Genomic DNA, 26,558 nt, shown 5'->3' with positions numbered 1-26,558 from the left:
TTGGTTTATTGTGAATAGCAGGATCCTGCGGGCATTGGGCACTTTATTTTGTGTTTGAATACTTTGATTCTGGTTTTAGTGTTGTCGGTTGGACAATATGACTGAAAATAGTTTGCACAGTACAGGTTGTGACTGTCCTTTTTGTCCTGTTCTGCGGAAGTAAAAGGATTATGTTACTGAGCTCAGCTGAGCTTTTACAAGTGTGGATGTTTAACTTTAATATGCCTCAAAGTTAATTAAAACAAGTTGTGCTGGATTTGATTCGTGACTCATCCTTTTTTTGCATTAAATAACTGAAAGTAAGTTTTACTCAAATTACAATTTAAATGAAGTACTTTTGTACTTTTACTCGAGTACAATTTTAGATGAGTACTTTTACTTTTACTTTGAGGAGGATTTAAGCAAAGTAAAAATACTTTTACTCAATTACAATTTTTTAGTACTTTTTCCACCTCTGATATATATATATATATATATATATATATATATATATGCTACACACACAAATATATGTATGTATGTATATGTATATATATATATATATACTACACACACGCATCCAAATGTGTGTATATATACAGTACAGTATATACTACACACACAAATGTATGTATATATATATATATATATATATATATATATATATATATATACACACATTACACATACACAAATGTATGTACATATATATTTGTCTGTGTACTGTGTACTGTGTGCTGTGTATATATATATATATATATATATATATATATATATATATATATATATATATATATATATATATATATATACATATATACATATATACTACACACGCAAAATATATATATATTTGTGTGTGTGTAGTATATATATATATATATATATATATATATATATATATATATATATATAGATAGATAGATATCACACACACACACGGGATCATAGAGGGTCTGCTGATCCAGTCATGTGCAGAAGAAAAAGAAAAAAGTACACCCTCTTTCAATTATAAGCCTCAACAATTAAACTGAAAAAAAAAAAAAACAATTTCATTGATACTTCACATATTTAGAAGGTGTGGTTTTGCTGCTAACCCCCTCTGTGAGTGTAATATTTATTTTTCCTGCCTCCTGCTCAGGCCGCCTTGGCTCTCTGCCAGCGGGCCAAGGCGCCGGAAGTGACGTCGGTTCTCGCGCACGGAAGCCCCGGGACTGGCGCGCCAAATTTCAAAGGACTTCCTCCTGGGAGAAAGAAAGAGACGAATCGGGGACCAGCGGGGGCGAGATTCCTCTCAAAAGCACCGGTGGCGACAGTGGGGTCGTGGACGAGCGTTTCAGCTTGATCTCCGGGAGCAAACAAAGCCGTGTCGTTGCTGTAAGTGGCATGTTTGTTCCACTCCGCCGGCAGGCTGACTCCCACTTCCGAGCGATGAGCTGCAAACCAGGACCAGACTTTGATCACACGGCTCCTAAGCTCTCACGTAATCAGTCCGAGCTCGCTTTAAAATATCGATTCCTCCAGATTTGACACGGCTTTTGATGTAAACGCGTTGTTTTGATCCCCAAAGCGATCGTCTCTGTTGGTTATTGCGTCCTGCTTTGTGTCCTGATCTGGTTTGGCAGCTGAAGCACGAGTGAGCAGTGAAGCTACTCAAAGTTGAGGAAGTTTGTGCTTCTGCTTCAGATTCATGATATCCTTGTTGATTTGAAACCTTTAAACAAGCAACAAAATTTATTTTTTAATGGTTATGTGTCAGTTTTTTCCTCAGTGAGGATAAAAAGTATTCTGTAGTTTCATGATCTTTTCTCTGCTCCTTGTTTTGTTGCAGGTCAGACAGCTGAGGCTCCTGTCAGTCCCACCTGTGATCTGGCTCAAGTCTGTGCTTTTCATAGGTATAGGCTCATTCGACATCTTTGCAAACTTGAAATTATTAAATGTCAGTTTGAAAATCACAGTTTTTAGCTGGGTTTCCTGTCACTATTGTGACGTCTGCAGCTCTTTCTCTTTTTTAAGTCGGGGCAGTGTCACACCTGCCGGCCGTTTCCCAGCTGCTCCGTACGCTGGGCCCCAGCCCGGCTCCATGGGGGACTTCTCCTCTTTCATTTGAGGATCTTAAAGAAGTGAAGGGGCTCATTAGCACAGCTAAGCACCGTGTATGGTGCTGTAAACCTCATTAGTAATTCATTTATGCGGCCAGACACCTGCCCCCCCCTATGAATGCAGGAAGCTGTAGCTGACAGCTGCTGTAGTCTGCAGTGACCTCGCTCAGTGCTTTCAGTTTCATGTTTTTATCTTGCAGCTTTATGTCAGCAGAGCAGTTTAAGGTCACTTACTTCCAGTTGAGCCTCTTTTCACTGGAGCAGAGCTGGATCTGAGAATGGATGCCAGGTTCTTGTAGTTCAGGGCCCGTTCTAGATCAGGTGGGTGCTTCTTCAGCCATGCTGTCCGGGGCGCAGCCGTGCTTCCAGCTGCTGCGGATCGGCCTGTCCACGGGGGACTCTGCGCGGGACCTGTACACGTTCAGGCCGGCGCTGAGCCACTCCGTGTTCCGCCTGGGCCGGGCGGCGGAGCTGTGCGACGTCACGCTGGAGTCCAGCTCGGTGTCGCGCATCCACGCCGAGCTGCACGCCGAGAGGGAGGCGAGCGGAGGGGACGCGGAGCAGCAGGAGGAGGGATGGAGGGTCCACGTCAAGGACCGGAGCAGTCATGGTGAGGAGAGGGCCGACACACACACGCAACTTAACCTGAACTTGGACCAACGTAACCTAATCCTATCCAACCCAGTCTCAGTTCACACATTAGCTCCAACTGTGACCCAGAAATGGCCATCATGTGTCATAAGCGCTTGGCTTTAGTCCCCTGGAGGACGTCAGGTCCTTGTAAGGCGAGTGATTGCACCATAAAAGGTCATAATAAGGTAATAAAGATATTTGCGCACACATCTCTGTGCCATGACAGTTGAGAAAAGACTCCTGCACTCATGGTGGAGGAGAGAGAAGTAAAAACCCACCCACAAATATCAACATGTGTTCACAAATGTCTTCAGGGAAAATGTCACACAACCTTTTAAAACACAAAAACAAAGTGTGTCTGCTCACCTCTGGATCACGTTTGGCCAGCCGCAGTTTTAATTATTAAGCCAATAACAGTTTTGTAGATGATATTTAAATCTGATTACCAAGAAAACTGCAGAGCAGGTGATTCACAATGTTTACATGAACAGAATTCAGATGTTATCAATAACTTCAGGATCAGGAAGATCAATGACGTCTACATTATTAGGGCTGGGGATCGATTCAAATGTCAAGAATCGATTCCGATTCTTAAGATTCAGAATCGATTATCAAGATTCGATTCCGATATTGATTTGGATTAGTGTTATTAAATAACTGTTTTTTGAGCTTTTGCATGAATTATATGATTGTAGTTATGCAACATATTACTACTAGTATTATATTGAGATTAAACAGCAAGTATTGGCAGCTAATGATGCTGTAAGGACCAATCAGCTCCCAGAATGCTGATAGAACTGCTTTCAGAAACATCATGTGGGGCAGAATTACCAAACAGATCCAGGGGAGGAAACAGAGACGGATGAAATCGGTTTTACTTTTTCCCACATTCCGTTTTTATTTGTTCCATGTTCGGTCTATTTTGGTTTTTAATTTTTGAGCATTTGGTTTTTAGCATTTTTTGCAAATGTAACCCCAAGACAGTATATAAAGTAATGAAATATAGACAATTTATGCAATTATAACTGAACACTTTAATGTTTTCATACCTTTAAACATATTTAAAGGCAAAAACATGGCACCAGTTATTCTCGTGTCCAACAAAACATTCCTTTTTTGGGGATAAACAAAAAAATAACCAAAAGTTGTAATGTAATCATGAAAAAAGAAAAAACATAAATAAATAAAAGAAAAAAAAAATCGATCTTTAGACATATGAATCGATTTTTAGGAATTAATATGAGAATCGATTTAGAATTGGGAAATCAATTTTTTTCAACAAAGGCCTATACATCATATTAAATACTTAGAGGTTTGTAAATTAATATATTTTATTTTGGCACTAAAATCAAAATCATTTTAAATCACCAGATGAATTGTTTTACAGTATTATACAGTAACGTCTGCAATAAAAGATGCATCACGTTTTCATCATAAAGTTGTAGATGGCTGCTTGGTTAGTTTCCACTTTACATGTTGAAGCCGGATCAGATATCGTTCACATGTTGCATCCACAAGGACGAGGGCTGATCAGAACTGGAGGATGGAGACGTGCAGCCGGGCGGACGCTCCAGGCTCAGACAGGATTATAGCAGAGACGACCTCTGCGTCAAAACGCACTTGTGTGGTTATTTAACGGAGGTTTCCTAGATACGTCGGTGTTCTGGAGTATGTCATCCTTGCACTACAGGTTGGTCAATTATTGGCTATTTTTTTATAAGTAGCCAACAGCAAAGGCCACAAAAGACCCTTCTACTGTTTTCCAAAAGACCTGTTAGAAAAAACTGGTTTGTTTTTGGCCCAAGTTTCCAAGGAAATGTTAAGTAATTCATGCAGGAATTAGTTGCATTGAAGAGATACAGAAATCAGGGGCTTCTCCTCTGCAGAGAAATAAAACGCAGAATGATACACGTGTGATGTCTGATCCAGCAGAGATGGACGACTCCTGAGATGACTCTGTCAAATGAGTGTCGAAGCTAAATTAACAATTCAAAAACTACAAACCTCAGAGCAGATAGAAGGGATGTTAAGTCCAAGTGAGGAGGAAATAAGGTGACAGGTGAAGAGGTTGAGTGGAAGTTGGACCTGACGGCCTTTGATTGACGGGTTCATGATCTGAACCGGGCCCTTACTGCCTCACTTCTCAAGGAATTTCAGTTGGTTTCACACATTTGTCCGGGGTTTGCACTAGGCCTGTGTTGAAAAAATTGATTTCCCAATTCTAAATCGATTCTCATATTAATTCCTAAAAATCGATTCATATGTCTAAAGATCGATTATTTTTTTCTTTTATTTATTTATGTATTTTTTTTTTCATCATTATAATACAAGTTTTGGTTATTTTTTTGTTTATCCCCAAAAAAGGAATGTTTTGTTGGACATGAGAATAACTGGTGCCATGTTTTTGCCTTTAAATATGTTAAGGTATGAAAACATTAAAGTGTTAGGTTATAATTGCATAAATTGTCTATATTTCATTACTTTATATACGTACTGTCTTGGGGTTACATTTGCAAAAAATGCTAAAAACCAAATGCTCAAAAATTAAAAACCAAAATAGGCCGAACATGGAACAAATAAAAATGGAATGTGGGAAAAAATAAAACCCATTTCATACGACTCTGTTTGCTGCCCTGGATCTGTTTGGTAATTCTGAATTATTATTATTATTATTATTGAATCTTAAGAATCGGAATCGAATCGATTCTTGACATTTGAATCGATCCCCAGTCCTAGTTTGCACGTTAGAGTTGTAAATGCTTGGCCCCCGGTGGTATTTGGCCTGAACTGGACCTTCTCCTGGGTTTTTGTGGTGTCAGAGCGCCTCGCAGCTCTTTCGCGACCCGCTCAGACGGAAACGGTCCTCCGTTGGCGAGGGAGAGTCGTCGGGTTGCGGTGAAACGTTTCCTCAGCCGCTCCTGCTCTTGTCTTGTCAGGCACGTGGGTGAACGACGTGCGCCTGCAGCCGGGCGTCCAGTGGGAGCTGTCGGACGGCGACACGCTGATCTTCGGCGGCCAGTCAGCTCCAGGGACCCCCGAGTTCTACTTCCTGTTCCAGAAGGTCAAAGTTCGCCCCCTGGACTTCGATGCCATCACAGTTCCGAAGGTAACGGGGGACGACGGACGGCGAGAGACATTCCTAGACAAAAATAAGGACTTTTTAGAGTGTGGACTTAAGTCCCAAAGCTGCTGACACCTGACATTCAATTTGAAATTATGTATTTGTATCAGGCCTGTGTTGAAAAAAATCGATTTTCTGATTCTAAATCGATTCTCATATTGATTCCTAAAAATCAATTTGTATGTCTAAAGATCGATTTTTTTTTTTTTTTTTTTTTTTGGATTAAAAAAAAATATATATATATATATATATATATATATATATATATATATTTTTTTTTTATATATATATATTTTTTGTTTTTCCATCATTACATTTTTGCCTGGTGAACTTTAATCCCAGTAGTCCCAGTAGTTTTGAAAACTCCTGAACTAAATTAACTTTTCTTTAGAGAAATTTTCATTTCAGCTTAAATTTCTAAATGTTCTATTAGTTCAATGAAGTTCATATTATCTATATTTACTATAGCTTGTTTGGTTTCTCTGTTATCGGACACGGTTTGTCATGAAATACCTGAAAAATGCCGGGTGCTTCATGTCCAGCTGTGTGTCTGGTGACAGAATAAATCAGACAAGTTAAAATTATTTGTTTACTGCTTGAGCAGTGGCAATTTCTTTCTTTTTTTGCACTTTAAATGGATATTGAAATGCCTATTTGAGTTTATTTATTTCTTAGTTATTTCAGAATAATTATTGTGAAATTATTATTTCAATAGTTATTTTAGTCATATAATCCAGGCAACACTAACCCAAATCAATATCGAATCGGATCGAATCAAATGGTGATAATTGATTCTGAATCTTAAGAATCGGAATCAAATCGATTCTTGACATTTGAATCGATACCCAGCTCTAATTTGTATCTTGTTTTTGCAGGCCGGGACCTTCTCCTCGGACCTGCAGAACCGGATCAGGACCAACCTGGACCGAAAGATGGCGGCCAACCTGGACCTGTCCAAGCTGTCCATCAACCGGGCCACGGTGATCCTCAACTCCATCGGCAGCCTGAGCAAGATGAAGGGCAGCGCCTGGACCTTCAAGCGGAGCCACAGCCACGAGGGCACGGTCTCGGACCCGGGGACCTCGTCCTCGCCGCCCCCTGCCGCCGGCTTCTCCTCCCTCCTCCCTCCTTCCACGCCCCCGTCCTTCTCCTCGGGGTCGTCGCTGCCCCAGACCAAGCCCCCCCCGGCCACGTCCCGCAGCAGGAGGAAGTCGGCGCACACGGTGCTGCTGGAGGACGACAGCTCGGACGAGCCCCGCGCTCGAGGAGGTAACGCTGCACATCAGAGCGTAAGGGGGGTGTAGAATGATCGAGGGAAGGCCTCTCTCATTTAACTCAGCTTTATTAACAGCTCTCGACATACAGCTCACAACGACCAACATACGACAAGCGTGGAGTTTTCTGAATGAACCGTAAAGCATCATACCTGTCAGCGTAAAACGTCACTGTTGTAAAACTGTCGTAACAATCACTTTATATATGAATCAGTATATGACATCTCCCCCCTCTTTGTTATTTCTAATAACACAAGATGCATATAGTAACTTTCAATAACCCCAGGCAAACAGTAATACCAGCCAGAAAATGTCAAATAAGCCTTGCTTATAAAACATAAAATGTATAACAGTATTTTGGTAATGTTACTTCTCTAGTAAACACAACAGTAATATTTAACAGTAATATTTCCGTAAACAAACTCAAAGTGCAATCAGCTGTAAACCTGCTCTTCCAAAACTCAAATTGCAATTTCCTGGACCCATAACTCTTCAAATATTCTCAATTAGAATAATAACAAACAATTAGAATACAGTCATATTACATATGTATATATGTTTTCGCCTTACCCTTCTTTTTTTTTTTTTTTTTTTTTATGAAAGGCGCTATGAAAGATATGACGGTCTCTTTTCTCCGCTACAGGCTCAGCCTGTCGACAGGTTTACACAGCCGTCCCGCCCTGGTACGGAACTGCCCCGGCGACTGTGTAGGTGTGAGTGTGTGTCTCATGACCTCACTCCAGGTAGAAGAAACAGTCCCTGGCGTGACGACTGTGTAAACCTGTCGCGGAGAAAAGAGAGTGTCATATCTTTCATAGAGCCTTTTTTAAAAGAAAAAAGGCTCTAATCAGTATATGACAGGGGGGTGTTATTAGCCAGCCTCGGTTAACTCTGAATTAGCTTAATCAATTTCCACCAAGTCGAGCTTCCAACTCACCAGGTCTTCTCCATCTCAATGAGAGTCAGAAACTGACCTTCATGTTAAAATGTCCAACTTTGGAGCAGAAATAAACATATTTACAGCCTGGTCAAAAAAAACCATGAATAAAGTTCAATGTATCTTGTTAGCATAACATCCAGGGGAGATTTGAGACTAGCCAGCCTGCCGGGGCCAAGGGTCCCAACTTCTACAGCACAGTTGTTTAGGGTCAGACTGACTCCAGTAATTCTCCGTTGCCTCAAAGCCTCTCTGGTTCATCTCCATGGCAACTCCAAACAACCGAATCTGTGCTCAATTTCCACCAAGTCGAGCTTCTAACTTCTCCGAGGTCTTTTCCATCCCAATGAGTTTGAAAACCACAGCTAGCCTGCAATTCGGTTTGAGAAGTTTGCAATTTTTGAATGTTGACAGCACGACGTATCCATCACATACTCCAGTTTTCCAAATTTGTCGATATGCCAGGTAACCGCCAGCTCCAAAAAGCAGAATTCCTGTTATCAGGAATCTTCCACATCCTGGACCGACCGTATGGACAGACACACGACCCTCCACTTCTGCCAGGAGTCCATCGTGTATCTGACCGCAAACCCCCCGTCTTCCTGTCAAGTAAATATGGTCCATGGCGTTTAGAGACCAGCTGACCAGATCTATAATTTAAAAAATGTCAAAGGATATGCAAAGAGTAGATAAGTAGACAATAATCCAAGTTAGATCATTTATCAACCGCAGCTCATATAAGATGTTTTATTTGCTGCGTTGCCAAGTCTGAGCAACATAAAGGAAGTAAACACTTCTATCTTAACTTTTGTTTGCTTTTAACAAGATTAAAAGGAAAAGGAATGGCGACCTAGTTGTTGGTGTAGTTACAGAGCAATACCAGGCATTAATGGGCCGTTTCAGGTGCTGACGACGACTTAGGCCACCGGTGCCGTTGTTGCATAGAAGCATCAATGAGGCTGGACTCGTGTAAATGAGGACGACGCGTTGTCTTTTACTGGAGAATACGAATGTTGTGATCAATATTCCTAACTCATTCAAATCAGTTTTCCCGATATATGCTGGCGTCTTTGTAAAGAATAGGGCTGGGTATCGATTCAAATGTCAAGAATCGATTCGATTCCGATTCTTAATATTTAGAATCGATTATCATGATCCGATTCGATATTGATTTGGCTTAGTGTTATTTAAAATGTTTTTTGAGCTGTTGCCTGAATTATATGACTATAAAATAACTAGTGAAATAATAATTTCACAGTAATTATTGTGAAATAAATAACCAAGAAATAAATAACTCAAACGGGCCTTTCAATATCCATTTAAAGTGCAAAAAAGAAAGAAATTGCAACAGTTCATGCAGTAAACAAATCATTTTAGCTTGTCTAATTTATTCTGTCACCACGCACACATATTGCCATGAAGCACCTGGCATTTTATAGAAGTGTCATGACAAACTGTGTGTCCGACTACTGGGATTAAAGTTCACCTGGCGAAAATAAAAAAAAATATCGATCTTTAGACATAAGAATCGATTTTTAGGAATTAATATGAGAATCGTTTTTTTTTTTTTTCAACACAGGCCTAGTAAAGAATAGGGCTGTTCGATTAATCGATTTTAAATCGTAATCGCGATTATGTAATTAGAACGATGTTGAAACGTGAAAATCGTAAAATCGATTTTTCACTTTTTTTTTTTTTTTTTTTTTTACCTTGTCTGCACACATATTAATGATTGATACCATATTAATGATTGATGGAAATACCTCTCAATACCTGCGACAAGTGCCCCATCGGAGAGGCTCTTTAGTGTAGGAGGGGGCGTTGTAACATGCCACCGGGCATCCCTCAAGCCAGATGCGGTAGACCGGCTCGTGTTCCTTGCAAAAAACTTGCAAATGTGAATAGCAAATGTAATGACTGACATTACACACCTCTCCCTCCTTCATGGGTTGCATTATTATTTAGCATGCAAAGACCCAGTTTTATTTAATTGGAAATATAACTTGCTGTATGTTTGCAAGTGCTGATTTGCTGATTTTTTTTTTTTTTTTCAGAGATAAAACTTTATATTTTATTATATTTTTTAAAACTTTTTTTCAACTTATTTTACAGTTTTGCACTTTATTCATTCATTTTTGGTTTAATAAGAGCAAAGTTTGCACTTAAAGCCCAATCGGGCAAATGTTCAATAAAAAAACAGCATATTTGAAATAATTTCTTTGCCTTTTGTCAATTCACAAAATAATCGTAATCCAAAATCGGATTTTGAGAGAAAAAAATCGAGATTTTATTTTTGGGCAAAATCGAACAGCCCTAGTAAAGAATGGGGTCAAAAGCGGCGCAAGTCCATTATAGGTGGACTTTAACAGTCTTTCATGACATTTAACAAATGTGGAAGCATCATCTTGACTGGAAGACAGAGTTTGATTCTCCTCTTTTCCTCAGCTCCGCCGGGACTGGTGGAGGACGGCCAGAGGGCGAGGCCCAAGAAGCGGCGGAGGCTGTACAAGTCTGAGTCCGAAGGCTTCAGCTCGCTGCCGGCGCCGCCGCTGCAGCCCCGGAGCGGCGTGGACGTGCGCCGGACCCTGGAGGCCAAGCCCTTCCCCGCGGGCATCAGGACCATCGGCAGCTTCCACGGCGCCATGACCAACAGCCGGCTGAACCAGCAGCTGCTGCAGGCGTCCTTCACCAGCCTGGCCGTGCACAAGCCGGAGGGGGAGCCGGCGCGCCGCATCAAGACGGTGGTGCGCGGCAACCTGGCGGCCTTCCGCCAGCACAAACCCGCCCACGCCGGCCACGGTGCCCACGGCGCCCACGGCGCCCCGGCGGGGCCCCGGGGCCGGCGGAGGCCCAGCGGCTCGCCCGTCTTCTCCCCCCTGGTGGTGGGGGGGGAGAGCTACAGCCTGGTCTCGCCGTCGGCCAGGATCCGCTCGGAGGAGAGGGGCAGGATGCCCATGAACCGCTTCCCTCATCCAACGAGGTAGGGCGTGATATCTTTCTCCCTTCCTGAGGAGAAGCGTCGGCTCTGCTCTCTGGGGGGCGTTCAGGTGCAGGGGGGGATTATTTCATGATTTCAAAGCCTCTGGAGCCAAAGTGCCTTTAAATCAGGAGTCTTGGCTGAAATGATGGTGCTGTCACACTCAATATCTTGTTAGATTTATTTTAGAAATCCTTTCTATCTCTACAATAACAGAAAAGAGCTGTACTTTTCCTTTTTTTTTTAAATATATTTTGGCATTACAGAATACTTTTTGATATAATATATATGTCGTACCAGTAAAAATAACAAATACAGTGCATATAAACAAACACAGCAGACAGTGTCATCTATTCTAGAGCAAAAGAAAAAATGTCGGGTTGGAGTAGCGGCCAGAGGTGTCAAGTAACAATGTACAAATACTTCATTACCTTACTTAAGTAGAAATTTTGGTTATCTATACTTCACTGGAGTAATTATTTTTCAGACGACTTTTTACTTTTACTCCTTACATTTTCACACAATTATCTGTACTTTTTACTCTTTTACATTTTAAAAACAGCCTTGTTACTCTATTTCATTTCGGCCTTTAAAAAAAAAACTATCCAGTTAAATTGCTCCATCCGGATAGAGTGAATTTGGTTGTGGTTGTTTCAGATGTTCTTGTCCAGTTTTGTTCTTACATCCGTTCCCTCAGATTCCTGCAACTAAACTTGGATGTACATTCCAATAAAGGTTAGGATAAATGATAACATGCCTCTGAAGTTTGACTTTTTGCACCATTACAATACTTAGAGGCAACTAGTCATCATATCTGCTGCTCTCTGAAACACATGTTAATGCTCAATAGTACACATATATGGTTCTTTAATATATTTGCATTATACTAAGATGTATTCATTTTCAATGGCTTTTGTCCTTAATGGCTTTTCCCCCTTACATTACTTTTACTTTTATACTTTAAGTAGTTTTGAAACCAGTACTTTTATACTTTTACTTGAGTAAAAACTTGAGTTGATACTTCAACTTCTACATGAGTATTTTTAAACTCTAGTATCTATACTTCTACTGAGTAATGAATATGAATACTTTTGACACCTTTGGTAGCGGCTTTGGTTTGGGGTCCTTTCATGTCCATAACAGTCTTTCTATGATAATCCTGTGTTCATATAGCATACATCATGTTCTTCCATATATCCTCAGACAGTAAACAAACATCCTTATAACATGTCATCCCAAATCCAAGTAATGTCTCTATTTCCGCCAGTATTAGTTTCCCTTATCTGATTCATGTCTGAGGGAGAACGTTAGTTGTTCCATATTGTGGATTTCTTTAACTACTTTTATCCATTCTGAAATGGTTGGACACTCCTGGAACAGCCATTTCCTGGTTTTTGCCTTTTTACTTCTTGCTAACAGTATTTTCAGTAAATACTTATCTAGTTTGTCCAGCCCAATTGGTATGTTCCCTAAGTAAATAATTTCAAAACTAAAATCCAGCTGTAAGTGAAGAATGAAGAATGAAGTTTATTCAGTCATGACAACACAAAACAACAAAAAAACATTGTGCACAGCATTAACATACAAAACCCAAAATGTGTTTAACAAAGACTGAAAACGCTTATATAAGCCTATCCTATAGTACCAACTTTCTTTTTTTGGCTACCGACCTCCAGAAAACCAAAAAGAGAATAGAAAGGCAAAGAAACAACAGAAAAGCAAAGAAACATTAACAGATAGTCAATTGCACTTATAAGCTTCAAAAATAGCTTTACAAACCATTTTCTTAAAAACAAAAAGAGAATGACATGTTTTTAAATTTATGTTGGCATCATTCCAGAATTTAACTCCAGTAATGGAGACACGTCTCCTTTCTTCTTTTTTTTTTTTAGCTTTTTGTACAGTGAAATTGCAGACACCTCTAAGATTAAGTAAATTATTGTTCTAATTGCTGTTACTATGTACTTTTACTTTTTGTGTGATATTTTGTAACTGTTTTGTTTTCTCCTTCTCCTCTTTAGTAAGCGGCGAGGTCGCCCCAGGAAACACCCCCTCCCCCCGCGGCCGTTCCTGCCCTCCCCGTCCTCCTCGTCCTCCTCCTCCAGCTCCTCGGCGTCCTCCTCCTCCGGCTCGTCCTCCTCGTCCTCGTCCTCAGAAGACGAGGACGACGAGGAGGAGGAGGGCGTGGCGGGCGGGGCGGTGGAGCCGTGCGCGGCGCTGCGCTGCCGCCTGCCCCAGCAGGACACGGTCCAGTGGATCCAGTGCGACGTGTGCGACGCCTGGTACCACATCGACTGTCTGCACGTGGACCGCAAGAAGCTGCTGCGGGACCCCAACGCAGACTTCCACTGCGGCTGCCGCTGACCCGGGCCCTGCGGCGCGCTCCGCCCACCGGACCAGTGAGCGGGCTGGACAATTCACCTTTGAACTTTACTGTCGTCACATTTTACTCTTCAGATGATTATTAACTGGAGTCATAAAGATGGAAAACGGCGTTGGAAGATGCTGCGACTGTTAAAAATTGCTCCGCTTGGATTTCACTGCGCTTTGACAGCTGGGGAAGGTGAGATCAGAGCGGGAAGATCCTCCCTCCGTGGTTGCAGTAGCATCGACGACGAGTTCCCTCCGTCAGACTTGTTTTTGCCTCCAGCTTCACGCTCTTTGCTCCCTGCAGGGAGAACTGAACTCCCCTCCTCTCAGCAACAACCAGACTTCCCCGGGTGTGTGATGCATCTGAACGGCATGATGATGATGTGTCAGCAGCCCGCCGCTGGGAGACGCTCCCGGGACGATGATCATATGTTTCAAGGCACTTCTGCACAAGCAGCAGCTGGATATCTGATTTAAAATGTGCGGTTGCAGCCGGTAAAGGTGGAGTCTTCCCCACACGGATTGCTTGACGTTTAAATAACAAAAGAAAAGAGTTTGGAGATGTGAAGCTCCTGCAAAAGCCTCGTCACACTACTGAACTCCTTCCTGGACCTGACTGAGCCTTTCCAGACGTTTTTACCGGCTTGAGTAAGAAACTGGAGCTCCAAGTCCAGACTTCTGAGATGAGCTCATCAGGACAGAATCGGCCTGTTTATAACGCGTGCGCCACTTTTCTGAGTCTTTAATCGGCTCTGCCTCAGAGCTTTTCGGGTGAAAGTGTGAAAAAAAGGTTGGGTTTTTTTTTTATCTGCTTTGCTTTTCTCACCTGAGGCTCATCTGCAGTTTTGGACTCTAAGATGGATAAAGTTGTAGACAAAAATATTCTCAAGGGCGAAAATGTTAAGAAAAAAAAAGATTATATATATATATTAACTTGTTTATGCCTGATCTTGCAGACTGCAACTATTCAGCTAAATCAAACTAGATTTTATCAGTTTTTGTTCTTCAGCTCGGAGACGCGGGTGCGACGTGGTGTCTCAGCTTCAACAGGACGACGACTCCTCACACAGCCGTCGTGACATCAATGTTTTCCAGCATCCACAAATGTCTCCATCACCTCTGCTTTTTCACTTTATCACGAGGAAACAACGGCTTCAGAATGAACTGGCCCTGCTGCCGTCACACGTCATCAGTTATACAGTATGTACGTTAACATGCCGACCTCGTAGTACAATACGGGTTTTAAGGTTTATTCTTATGGATGTTTAGCAGAGATTAAACGGGAGTGAAGAAAATGGGGCTTTTGAGTTCACTCTGTCAATCTTTGTCGTGATGTGTAAAAATTAAAGAAAAAGCATATCTACACGTGTCATTTTGTTGAGTTTAGCACGTCTCTCCTCATCATCTGGTCCGGATGCTGACAGGTGCACGTCTGCATCCAGCTGGTCGAAAAACCAGTTGATTTCTTGTAGTTTTTTTTCTTCCAAAGCCAGTGATGCATTTTATTGGCAGAGAAATGGGCGTAACCCAAAGTATAAAACACAAGCAGAAAACCAGTTTAATTCAGGCTGAGATTCACAATGAGGCAGGAAGTTTCTCATGGATGATCTGTTCTCACATGATGCAACACAGACGTCCTAGTCGGTGCTCAGGACACGTTCCTGATCGTTGTCTTTTCCCATGCTGTCAGTAAAATACAACCTTTCTAGTAAACTTTTTAAAACTTAGCCAGGTCAGCAAGTTTTCCCTCTTTGATACTCTTTGAAGAGTTGACTTTAAGTGGGAGGGTCTAACGGATGCAGAAGAAGCTGATGAGCTGGTGTGGCTGGCCAGGATAAGTTCAGTTAAGTCAAATAAAAGAAAAATGGCCTCATTATGTCTCTTTTGACTGAGTTTTAAACTCAGAGTTTGATTAAATATATCTCTTCTCCAATGAAATAATCGTTTTGAGGTAAATCTTCTGAGCACTGAGAGAAGGAAGGATATTTCAGAGATGCTCCTGGCTTTGAGGCTCTGTCATTTCTTCCCAACTGCCAGCAGAAGGTTTTACATTCTGGTTTCTCTCTTCCACTACTTTTTTTCTTGCAGGAACAAATTAATAAGTTGAATGTTTTTATTCAACAAATGTTTACTTTGGAAACTTCAATTGAGCATCCTCAAAGTCATCGAAACATCACACGAGCGGCCGCTACATACATCTGCACATCTGGAGTCTTTCATTGCTTCTTGTACCATTACAGAGCTTTTACAGATTGAATCAACTTTGTGGTGAGCAAGCATTTTAATAATACTGTTTAAACTTCTTTGCATGTTCGTTTGTTGAATCTACAGTTCATTCTGTTCACTGATAAGATCCCACAATGCTGCACTTGTGAGGTTAAAGCTTCATAAATGTAGTTCATCAAAGGAGCGCTTCTGTAAATGTGTACATGCTTCACAAACTGTATTCAAAGCATCACAGCGCGCTCTCACTGCCTTCACTTTAATTGTCTCATTGAAACGCTAGAGTTCAGCTGTTGATCTTCAGGGGTTGTACAGAATCGTACTGCCGTTGTTCTCTGAGATGCCACAAGCCTCAAAGTAAAATAAAGCATATTTAAAGAATTTATCTTTGCATTATCACTGTTTTATCTTCACAGGAGTAATTTGTCTTCTCTTTTTTTCCCCCGAAGAAAAACCTTTTGAAAATGAGGCTGTAATAGATTACAGTTTATCTTTTTATCCTGCTGGTATCAAGATTAATGAAACATTGAAATAAATGTTTTCACCTCCAGTCCTTGTGTGTGTGTTGAAATCCTTGTACGCACAGGTATAATGTACCTGTTTATTATTTTGTTCCTGTTTTCTTTGAAACGAGCACAACAGAGGGGATTCAACAAGCAAAGCCAGCGTTCTTGCACTTGTAGCCCATCATCACACATTTGTACCTGCAGGTTGGGACTTATTCGGATTCTTCATACACGAGGACACTTTTATTCAGAATTTAAGTGGAACATCACATAAAAAGATAATAAAATGGATGCTTAGTGATTTATATCCATTACATACATAACTGATATATTACATGCATGTGCTGAACTTGCTTGAAACGAAATATCTAAGAGTTCATGATTTTATTCATTCTCAGTTCAAAGTCTTGATAATGTCTTGAAATGTTCTTGTACAGACCAACCATAAAGGGCATTATACAACCCAAAGGTTTTGCATGAAGCAGAAATTACTGATATTTTCAATTAAAACTATGTTTGTTTATTTAACTGCATTGTCTTATTAAATTAGATTATTAGTTTGTCACAGTAATCCGCAGAACAGAACAGAAACAATCTCAATATACTTTTTAGAGAGAATAGATGAGTAAAATGAACTTAAATAAGGTGAAACGTTGAAACACCACTTGTGAACAGATCAAGTCTTCATTTTAAGCCTGTTTCAATTCCCTTTCAGTAGTTTTTGGTGCTTGCCCTTTTCCCACTTGTAGCTTTTACAGCTTGTTAAGGATTTTATTCATGATATGACTTGACCAGCTTAACTGGGGCCTAATCACTTTTTTGATATCAAAGTCACAAATAGAACATGCTTTTTTTAATGAATAAATGCATCCAAAACAAATATATGTACTGCATACAGACATAGGTTATATTATCCATGTATATGATTTACAGTACATTACACAATTTAAATGACTTCAGGCTGAAAACAGCAGCAGTCAGATCGGTGTGTGGTGCAACACTGGAGTCGGTACTGAGGCAACACCAAAGAGTGAACCTGCATCTCTGTGATGGCAGCACCTGCCGCCCCACGGCTATAAATGGTGATAACATCATGCACAGACACTTTGGTCTATTTTGTATATTCATTGTTTATTAACTATTCACAATAATTTAAGTTCATTAGTCTAATTTTGTATTTAAGGATTAAATTAGAACAACTGCCTTTCTCACTGTTTGTTTACCTTATTTGTTAATTTGTTTATTTATTTTATGTTTATTATTGTTTATTTGTTTAGTGTTTTACCCCTTGTGTGTCATTGGTCTGATCAGCCACTATTTAAGTTCCTTGTGTGTGTTTGTTCATGTTTCATGTGAGTTTGGTTTTGTTTCAGTGTGGAGGCTGTTACTGTTTAGTTTCTTCATTTTGACCTCTTTTAAGAGTCCATCTTGTAAAAGTCTATTTTGGTAATAAAACCCTCTTTTTCTTTAAAATCTTTGTGTCCTCGTGCTTAACCGGCTTGGTCCACCACAATCTCAATGGCTGCTCCTGCCTTAAGATGGAGCAACAAAAGGTTCTTTTTTTTCTTTACAATGTTTTTGTATGAAAGCTCGCCTCTGTATTGTTGTTACCCCCTGACGGCATTTTGTTGGTGTATTTTTCTGAGTTTGTGCAAATGTTACAAATCCTCAAATCCACAGCATGAAAACAGTTTATTGGAGCTGAATGCTGCGCTTGGAGTCAGAAAATGTTAAAACTTTGCTTTCATGTGAGAAGGTTCTGGAAGGATGTGATTGATCAGACGTCTTCTTTGTTCAACCAACAGTTTCTCTGCTCTTTTATCTGTTGTTCAGACCTGCATCTGGATTTCTGTCAGTGAAACACAGAACATGCTGGAAAATGAAGAGGAAATGTTAGAAAACGTTTCAAATGTGGATTATAATGTAAAACAACATGTGGACCTTTATGAAATAAAACTTTGCTGGGAAAATAAACTCACAAATGACTTAAAATGCATCTGTTAAACCAAGACTTTCATGAAAATCCCAGCGTTCATCTTTTTTCATCTGTAATTGCTACATAAAGTTTCTGTTCATCTGAAATTTACAAGAATTATAAACTATAAAAAAAAAAATTAAATTAAAAGATTAAAAATAATTAATCTGTCTGAAATGAAACCTAAATTACATTTTTTTTATATTATTTTTTGATAAAATAAAAGTTGAGGTAAAAAGACGTTTACTTGTAAACTGATGTCTGATATTAAAGGGTTAAATCCAGAGTTTGTCTTCTTCCTGGAACTTTCTTCCTGCTCTCAGACCGGTAGATCCAATCAGACCAGTGTTTCCTGGTTTCACGTTTGAGGAAGTGAAACTGTTTCAGTCTGTTATCGAGAGGTGAGATGGCGCAGAAAGGAGATCAGCTGGACCGAGAAACCTTCTCTTGTTCGATCTGTTTGAATCTTTTAAGGGATCCGGTGACTATTCCCTGTGGACACAGTTACTGTATGGACTGTATTAAAACCTTCTGGGATGAAAAGGAGAAACTCCCCAGCTGTCCTCAGTGTAGAAAAACGTTTATACCGAAACCTGCGCTGGGGAAAAACACCATGTTAGCAGCTTTAGTGGAGCAGTTGAAGAAGACTGGACTACAAGCTGCTCCTGCTGATCACTGCTATGCTGGACCTGAAGATGTGGCCTGTGATTTCTGCTCCGGAAGAAAACTGAAAGCCATCAAGTCCTGTTTAGTCTGTCTGGTCTCTTACTGCGAGAAACACCTTCAACCTCATCATGATGTGGCTGCATTAAAGAAACACAAGCTGGTGGATCCCTCCATGAACCTGCAGGACAACATCTGCTCCCGTCATAGTGAGGTGATGAAGATTTTCTGTCGTACTGATCAGAAGTGTATCTGTTATCTCTGCTCTCTGGATGAACATAAAGGCCACGACACGGTCTCGGCTGCAGCAGAAAGGACTGAGAGGCAGAGAGAGATGGAGGTGAGTCGACAACAGATCCAGCAGGAGATCCAGGACAGAGAGAAAGATGTGAAGCTGCTTCAGCAGGAGGTGGAGGCCATAAATCAGTCTGCTGATAAAACAGTGGAGGACAGTGAGGAGATCTTCACTGAGCTGATCTCTCTCCTCCAGAAAAGAAGCTCTGATGTGAAGCAGCAGATCAGATCCCAGCAGGAAACTGAAGTGAGGAGAGTCAGAGAGCTGGAGGAGAAGTTGCAGCAGGAGGTCACTGACCTGAAGAGGAGAGAGGCTGAGATGAAGCATCTCATAGAGACCGAGGACCACAACCAGTTTCTCCACAGCTACCCCTCACTGTCACCACTCAGTGAGTCCACACACTCCTCCAGCATCAGCATCCGTCCTCTCAGGCACTTTCAGGATGTGACAGCAGCTGTGTCAAAGGTCAGAGGTCAACTACAGGACATCCTGAGAGACACGTGGACAAACGTCTCACTGACCATCACTCATGTGGATGTTTTACTGTCAGAACCAGAACCAGAACCAACTAGCAGAGCTGGATTCTTGAAATATTCATGTGAAATCTCTCTGGATCCAAACACAGTAAACACACGGCTGTTGCTGTCAGATGAGAACAGAAAGGTGACTTTTATGAACCAAAGTCAGTCTTATTCTGGTCATCCAGACAGATTCACTGATTATCTTCAGGTCCTGAGTAGAGAGAGTCTGACTGGACGTCATTACTGGGAGGTGGAGAAGAAGGGAGACGGGGTTGGTGTAGCAGTTGCATACAAGAGTATCAAGAGATCAGGGGGGTCCCCTGAAATTTTATTTGGATGTAATGACAAATCTTGGTCACTAAATTGTTTATCAGATAAATATTTATTTAGGTACAACAACATCAGTTCCTCCATCTCAGGTCCTCAGACCTCCAGAATAGGAGTTTACCTAAATTACAGAGCAGGTTTTCTGTCCTTCTACAGCGTCTCTGGAACCATGACACTCCTGCACAGAGTCCAGACCTCCTTCACTCAGCCGCTCTACGCTGGAGTCAGGATTAACTACGGTCCTGGAGACTCAGCTGAGTTCTGTAAACTCAAGTAGACGTTTTTCCTCTTCGTGTTTTTTCTCAGTTTTTATTGATTGTTTGTTCTATAAGTTGATGTTTTGTTGTTATTTCCACCTTATACACTGACTTCCAGGTTTTTAATTTAATGCTGCAGGGATCAAAGTTTATAAAACGGTGACAGATGGTTGGCTGTTCGGTTTCTGGCTTGTTGATAGTTGCGTTTGTTGTTTTGTCCTGTTTTCTCTGCAGTTCCTTCATGTTTTTCAGAGGAACGTGGTAAAAACTGAACATGTAAAAATGTCAAACTTGGACTAACCTCTGAACGGAGCAGATGGAGAGAGTTCAACGTGGAGCAGCAGATGAATGTGAGTGAAGGAGAAATAGACGTGAGAAAGGACGTGTGGGAGAGACTTTGTAGATGACAGAAAAAAACTGTCACGCTTTAAAGAAACTATAAAGGTGCAGGCGCAGAGGAATGTCTCTGTTTTGGCCATTGTGTCTTCACAATATTCATGCTATATGAATTAATTTGTATTAAGGATGTGATTGATTGATTGAAACCTTTATTGTCCCCTCAGCTCATTTAAAAAGAGGCTTATAATGATATAATAATGATAATAAAAAATAATAAAACAACCTTGAACGGCAGTGGTTATTCTGTCCCTGTTTGTGTGTGTGTGTGTGTGTGTGTGTGTGTGTGTGTGTGTGTGTGTGTGTGTGTGTGTGTGTGTGTGTGTGTGTGTGTGTGTGTGTGTGTTGTAACTTAGGTTACCTTTGCTCCTCATTCCTGGAACGATTAAAGGTGAAACTCAGACTTTACCCGGCAACAAAAGATTCTATTTTCTGATTGGCTGATTTCCATCGTCTGAAACTCCCCTGCACTATTGTACATGAATGGTATGTTCCTTCATGTTCTGCGGTTCATTCCGGATGAATACTTAACACAGCAAACACAGACAGTCTCCTGACTCTCACGTTACACAAACTACTACACTGTAAGACATTTTAACTCTGTTAAACTTAAAAATGAAAGATCCCCTGCTGCCTTACAAATGTGAGTATACTCAACGTGAAAGTAACCATAGTTTTAATTTAAACTCTTACGCTGTACAATCTGTTTAACTAATGATAGTTTGTATCTTCAACTAAAGTCTCAAAGTTAATGTGATGGAAAATTCAGCCTTGGCCACTTGATTAAACCAAAACTGCTGAGAGCAGCAAAATAATAGCCTTGGGTCAATTAAGTGAACAGACTGGTAGTCTGTTCAAAAAAAAGATTAACACTTTTGATTTGATTTGATTTGATCTTTATTCATCTTGAACAAAACAATTTAAAACACATACATCAACAATAATAATAAAGCACAACCAGTTTTGTTCAAGAAGGGACAGGAAGACGCAAATGCTTATCTAGTCCGGCCCCTTCTTGCAATATAAGAGTATCCGATATATAAAAGAATAATAGTAGCAATAACAATAATAATAATAATAATAACAATACATATATACAGTGTATACCCTTCTTCTTGAAAAGTATGTCAATATAAAAGTAATTAAAAGACATGTGAATCAATAATAAAAGTAGCTAAAACGAAAGGCATCAAGCACAGTAGAGAAGGAAAAAAAGTCAATGAAAAAAAACAAAAACAATCACCATAATAAAAGTAGCTAAAAAAGAAAGAAAAGCATCATGCACAGAAGAAAAAAAGACAATGAAAAAATAATAAAATAAAAAATCATGGTCATTATAACATCAATTGTTGGTAGTTCAGTATGAGAATCTGCTTATAGCAGCGTTTGAATAGCCTGATGTTCTTGCAGACCTTCACACTTTCATCAAGATTGTTCCAGAGTGTTATACCATACACTGAAATGCACATCTTTTTCAATGTAGTATGAGCCATTGTCTGTTTAAAAGTGTGTTTATTCCGTAAATCATGAATACCATCTGTTTTCCTAAATAACGTTTGGATGTTTCCAGGTAAACTATTATTCCAGGCTTTAAACATGGTCTGTGCCGTTTTGAAATAAACACTGACCTTAAAGATGTTTTTATCTACTCGAATCGTAAGAATGAATCATCCTTTATGCCTTTAAATCAGTATGCTTCCTTTGTTTCATTGTCATCCTGCATTGAGACGCCTCATGTATGCAGGGCCGCCCCTGACCAAATTGGTGTAAAGTTATTTGTAGGCCCCCCGCTCAGACCCTCACACCTCTCCCCATCCCAAATGTATCATGGGTAGAAAATGAACATACCGAAAATGACACGCCATTTAACTTGACAAACTTTATTAATAATAACAAATGTACTGTAATGTAGATACAGTAGTTTGACTGGATGAGTCAAATAAAATTAAAAATTTCAACTGAAATAATAAATACATATTGAATAAAAAATGTAAAACTAAAAATAAATAAACCAATCTGAGATACAGATAGCTTCTTCCACCTCAGTACCCCAAAAAAATTCAAAGCAGGTCCAGCAGGTCTGGAATCAGAGCTAAACATGCACGTGTGCCTTTACAGATGCACACGTCTCTGTTCTCTGGATGCAAAGTCATCAATGAGGTCAAACACTTCTTAACAACATAAGTTGATATACAACTATAGTCAATTTGTTATATATTGGCTAAAATGTGTAGCTTATATGCAACAGACTGGTCATGTGACCACTCTTTTTCAACAGAGGTGAATGCAGAGGCCATTAACAAAAAGTTCAATCAATGTTCATCAGGGTCGCTGGAAAAACCCAATCCTCCAGTCTAGACAGAGACTGGAGACAGATTTCTATCTAATGAGTGGCAGCTTCGGTGTTTGTGCTACAAGTTTTATCTCAACAACATACCCACCTTCAAGTGAAGCACGACTTTCCTCGTGTTTTGCCTTTTTTCTTGCTCGTTCCTGATTCGTGATGTCTTTTGGACGACATGTTGAAATCTCACCTTCTGCAGCTCTGCCAGAGCCTGCCTGCACGCGCAGCCCTCTGATTGGTCAGATGTTGAGGGCTGTCAATCACTGCACAGTCAGTTTACAGGTCTCTAATATGCGCTACCATGCAAATGCCTCCCCTTGCGCAAAATGTGGCCCCCTTTGGAAGATGAGGCCCTGCGCACTGGGCCTGTTCTGCGTTTGTTACCTTTGAGTTACCTGTCTGAAATATGTTTTAGCCGAGAACCCTTTCAAGTTTTTGTTTGTAATTATCACCACCAGGATTGCTCCTATAATATGACATTGAGAACTAAATACTACATTCATTTGTCATTGATATGAAACAGTGGTCTAATATCTTAATTCGTCTCCACATTCACATGCTCTGCAGGTTTCTCCAACATCAACTCAGAGTTTGTTGAAGCTCCTTTGAGAAACAGCTCCCTGCTGTCACAGTTAATGGTTCAGGTCCTCTGGTGACGGGTGCTGCTGAGGTTCACCACAAGCTCGGGAGTTTCTGTGTTTGGGGCCAGAGCCCACCAGATGTCGCTATAGAGCAATGTTGAAACACTTTGCTGTTGAAACTTGCTGTACAAATACACTTGTGAAACAGAATCTGTCCTCATCAGAGATGTAATTATAGGAAGACTGATTGTCTTACACAGACTATTCTGTTTTGTACGTGTATTGTTAAGGCATTTGTCAGGTTTAATAGGTTTTATTCTACACAAAGTCCCTGGAAAAACTAGACACTAACACTGGCCCCTGTTTGACCCCTAAACCCCCTAACGAGAGGATAAAGTATTTGGGACCAACCTTAAAGACAACAGTAGTGACTTTGCAGTAAATAACCTGTTGATCCTTGCCAAGTGCTGTGTTCATACATGCAAATGGGAAACATGCCAGTACACACACACATATATATGCTATAGTCAGTGTTGGGGTAGTTACTCAAAAAAAGTAATCCATTACATATTACTAGTTACTTTAAAAAAAAGTAATCCCTTACACTACTTAGTTACTGGTTGCTGAAAGTAACTAGTTACATTACTAGTTACATTACTTTTGGATTACTCCGCAATATCACCTGAGCTGCACCATAACTGGATTGCCAATGAACAACATGTACAAGACTGTCTCAGAAAATTAGAATATTGTGATTTTCTGTAATGCAATTACAAAAACAAAAACGTCATACATTCTGGATTCATCAAATCAACTGAAATATTGCAAGCCTTTTATTATTTTAATATTGCTGATCATGGTTTACAACTTAAGAAAACTCAAATATCCTATCTCAAAAAATTAGAATATTCTGGGAATCTTAATCTTAAACTGTAAACCATAATCAGCAATATTAAAATAATAAAAGGCTTGCAATATTTCAGTTGATTTGTAATGAATCCAGAATGTGACATTTTAGTTTTTTTTAAATTGCATAACAGAATATTAAGAACTTTATCACAATATTCAAATTTTCTGAGACAGTCCTGTAGTTGGAACTTTATTACTGCAGTGCCCAGATCAGCACCAGAAGTCCCGTAAAATCCCGTAAAATCCCATAAAATCACGTTAAAGGCTGATTTACGGTTCTGTGTTACACCAATGCAAAACTTGCGGCGTAGGGTACGCGGCGACGCACACCGTACGGTGTGTGTCGCCGCGTACCCTACGCCGTAGGCACTGCGTCGATTTAACGCGGAACCATAAATCAGCCTCAAGTCAGACAAGTGTTGCAGCGCAACGCGTGAAGACGCATGAAAGGCAAGTTTGATTTTCTTTTCTGTTCTCCCGTTCTACATGTAGTTGAAAAGCTTAAAGTAACTAAAGTAACGTATTTTTTCTTGTCTTAGAGTAACTATAACGGGATTACCCAAATTACAACTGTAACGCGTTACATTACTGCGTTACTGGCGAATGTAATCTCGTTACAGTAACGCGTTACTTTGTAACGCGTTACACCCAACACTGGCTATAGTAGAGGGCTTATGTGAAGATGTATATACCGTAGTATGTTTGTCATACTGCCTCTATTATGCATCTCTCTGTCTGCTATAGTCCACCTTTCTCTCTCCTTTCTTTCATCTTTTCCTTCTTTTTCAAATTTGGGTTGTGCTTTAGCCTGACGTCACTGCAGTGTGCCAAACAAACAACTTCTCCACATAACAAGTGAACAAAGCATTGGAAAGCAACGTAATGATGTCTTCTAGATCTGCATCTTCTGAAGACAACAAGACCACGCCGTTCCACGGAGCATGAAAACGACGCACATCAACAATACCCTGCTATTTGAATGAAGCATCGTAGACCTGCTACCCTGGGATAATGATTCATCTTATCTGCTTGTACTTTAGCTGTGCATATTGTTTTTTTATGTGGATTTGTGCCGGCAGCGCTGCATAATATTAAAATAACTAATCACACGGTATACCGTTTCTCCTTTACTCCAGACCAGTGTTTAATTGCCAAACAGGGGCCACTTTTAAAAGGGACTCCTTCAAGAACTAGGCTGTAGCTCCTGTAGTCCAGCAGGGGGCGGTGCTGAGCCTGCAGAGTCCAGCAGACACCCACAGAGCCCAGTCCAAAGGCAGAAGAGGACGAATACACCGCCGATAACCGCGTGGAGCCACTCCCTGCACCTCCATCAGAAGATCACAGCTTTCATTACTCCCCCCAGGGTGCTGGGTTCTGAATGCTTGTGAGTGAACGTGGAGTCAGCAGGGAGGAGGGAGGCATCAGGAAGTTGCATCTCAAGAGTTTTACTGGATCCCAGCATCCGGCTTGCTGGTGGTGCTTCCTGATTCCAACCCTGGCAGGCACACGCCAGTCTTCAGTCAGTCCGTGCGTCTTCACCTGGTTGTTGTATCTGCTCTGCTGCGCGCCAGTGTGTTTCCATGTGCACGAATGCTTGCATGTGCTCCCACAACAGTTCAGAAGCAATCAGGATGCTCGTGCGTGCAGCTTGTTCCAGCCTGGGCTCTAATAGGATCCCGGGAACAGATGTCGATTTGTTCCAATGGCTTCTCGCTTCCCCCTTTTTGCTCTCGTCTCCTTTTCATCTCTTTGTTTGTCGTCTTCATCTGTTTTTGTCACTGCTCTCTTCTCCTCGTCTCTCTCTCTCTCCACTCCTCCCATCCTTACTGTCTTCCCTTTCATCACTCCTTTATTTATTTCATCTCTTCTTCTCCCCATTCAGGCTTCTTCACTCCTCCCCGTCTCCCCTCATTTCCTTTAGCCTTTCATCTCTACCTGTTTTCTGTGAGCCTCATCTCATGCCTCTATTCTCCCTCTCCTTATTTCCTCGTTTCTCCATCCCTTCGTTTCCCCTCTCTCCCCCTTGTCTCGACCCTTATTCATTCTTGTCTTCTGTCATCTGGTTCCCTCTATTTTTATCCTGCTTTCCCTGCACAACCTCATCCTTCAGAGTTAAAAAGAGGGAAGCAAAAGAAAAAAGTCTCTCCGCTGCTAAAGAATACCTTTTC

At 40.7% G+C, this 26,558-nt stretch overlaps 2 protein-coding genes across 2 annotated transcripts; both read left to right on the top strand.

Moving 5' to 3' along the window:
- The first annotated feature begins 1,212 nt into the window (after positions 1 to 1,212).
- On the top strand, positions 1,213 to 15,207 carry tcf19l (transcription factor 19 (SC1), like). Its single transcript, XM_061741375.1, has 6 exons — positions 1,213 to 1,356; positions 1,811 to 2,691; positions 5,651 to 5,820; positions 6,711 to 7,104; positions 10,492 to 11,026; positions 13,045 to 15,207. The coding sequence occupies exons 2-6, from the start codon at positions 2,364 to 2,366 to the stop codon at positions 13,385 to 13,387; spliced, it is 1,770 nt and encodes a 589-aa protein (XP_061597359.1). The 5' UTR covers positions 1,213 to 1,356; positions 1,811 to 2,363; the 3' UTR covers positions 13,388 to 15,207.
- A 3,271-nt stretch (positions 15,208 to 18,478) lies between these two features.
- On the top strand, positions 18,479 to 20,774 carry LOC133461276 (tripartite motif-containing protein 16-like). Its single transcript, XM_061742135.1, has one exon. The coding sequence runs from the start codon at positions 18,504 to 18,506 to the stop codon at positions 20,178 to 20,180; it is 1,677 nt and encodes a 558-aa protein (XP_061598119.1). The 5' UTR covers positions 18,479 to 18,503; the 3' UTR covers positions 20,181 to 20,774.
- Positions 20,775 to 26,558: the final 5,784 nt, after the last annotated feature.

Source organism: Cololabis saira, chromosome 15, assembly GCF_033807715.1.
Source record: "Cololabis saira isolate AMF1-May2022 chromosome 15, fColSai1.1, whole genome shotgun sequence".
NCBI classification, from domain to species: domain Eukaryota; kingdom Metazoa; phylum Chordata; class Actinopteri; order Beloniformes; family Belonidae; genus Cololabis; species Cololabis saira.
Note: the sequence above shows the minus strand (reverse complement) of the source record. Positions and strands in the feature narration are given on the sequence as shown.

Bases quoted from the DNA above. Each gene is read 5' to 3' on its own strand.
- LOC133461276 (XM_061742135.1), top strand. From the start codon at position 18,504: ATGGCGCAGAAAGGAGATCAGCTGGACCGAGAAACCTTCTCTTGTTCG.
- tcf19l (XM_061741375.1), top strand. From the start codon at position 2,364: ATGCCAGGTTCTTGTAGTTCAGGGCCCGTTCTAGATCAGGTGGGTGCT. The intron at 5,821-6,710 runs GTAACGGGGGAC...TTGTTTTTGCAG, and splicing joins ATGCCATCACAGTTCCGAAG to GCCGGGACCTTCTCCTCGGA. The intron at 7,105-10,491 runs GTAACGCTGCAC...TCTTTTCCTCAG, and splicing joins CGAGCCCCGCGCTCGAGGAG to CTCCGCCGGGACTGGTGGAG.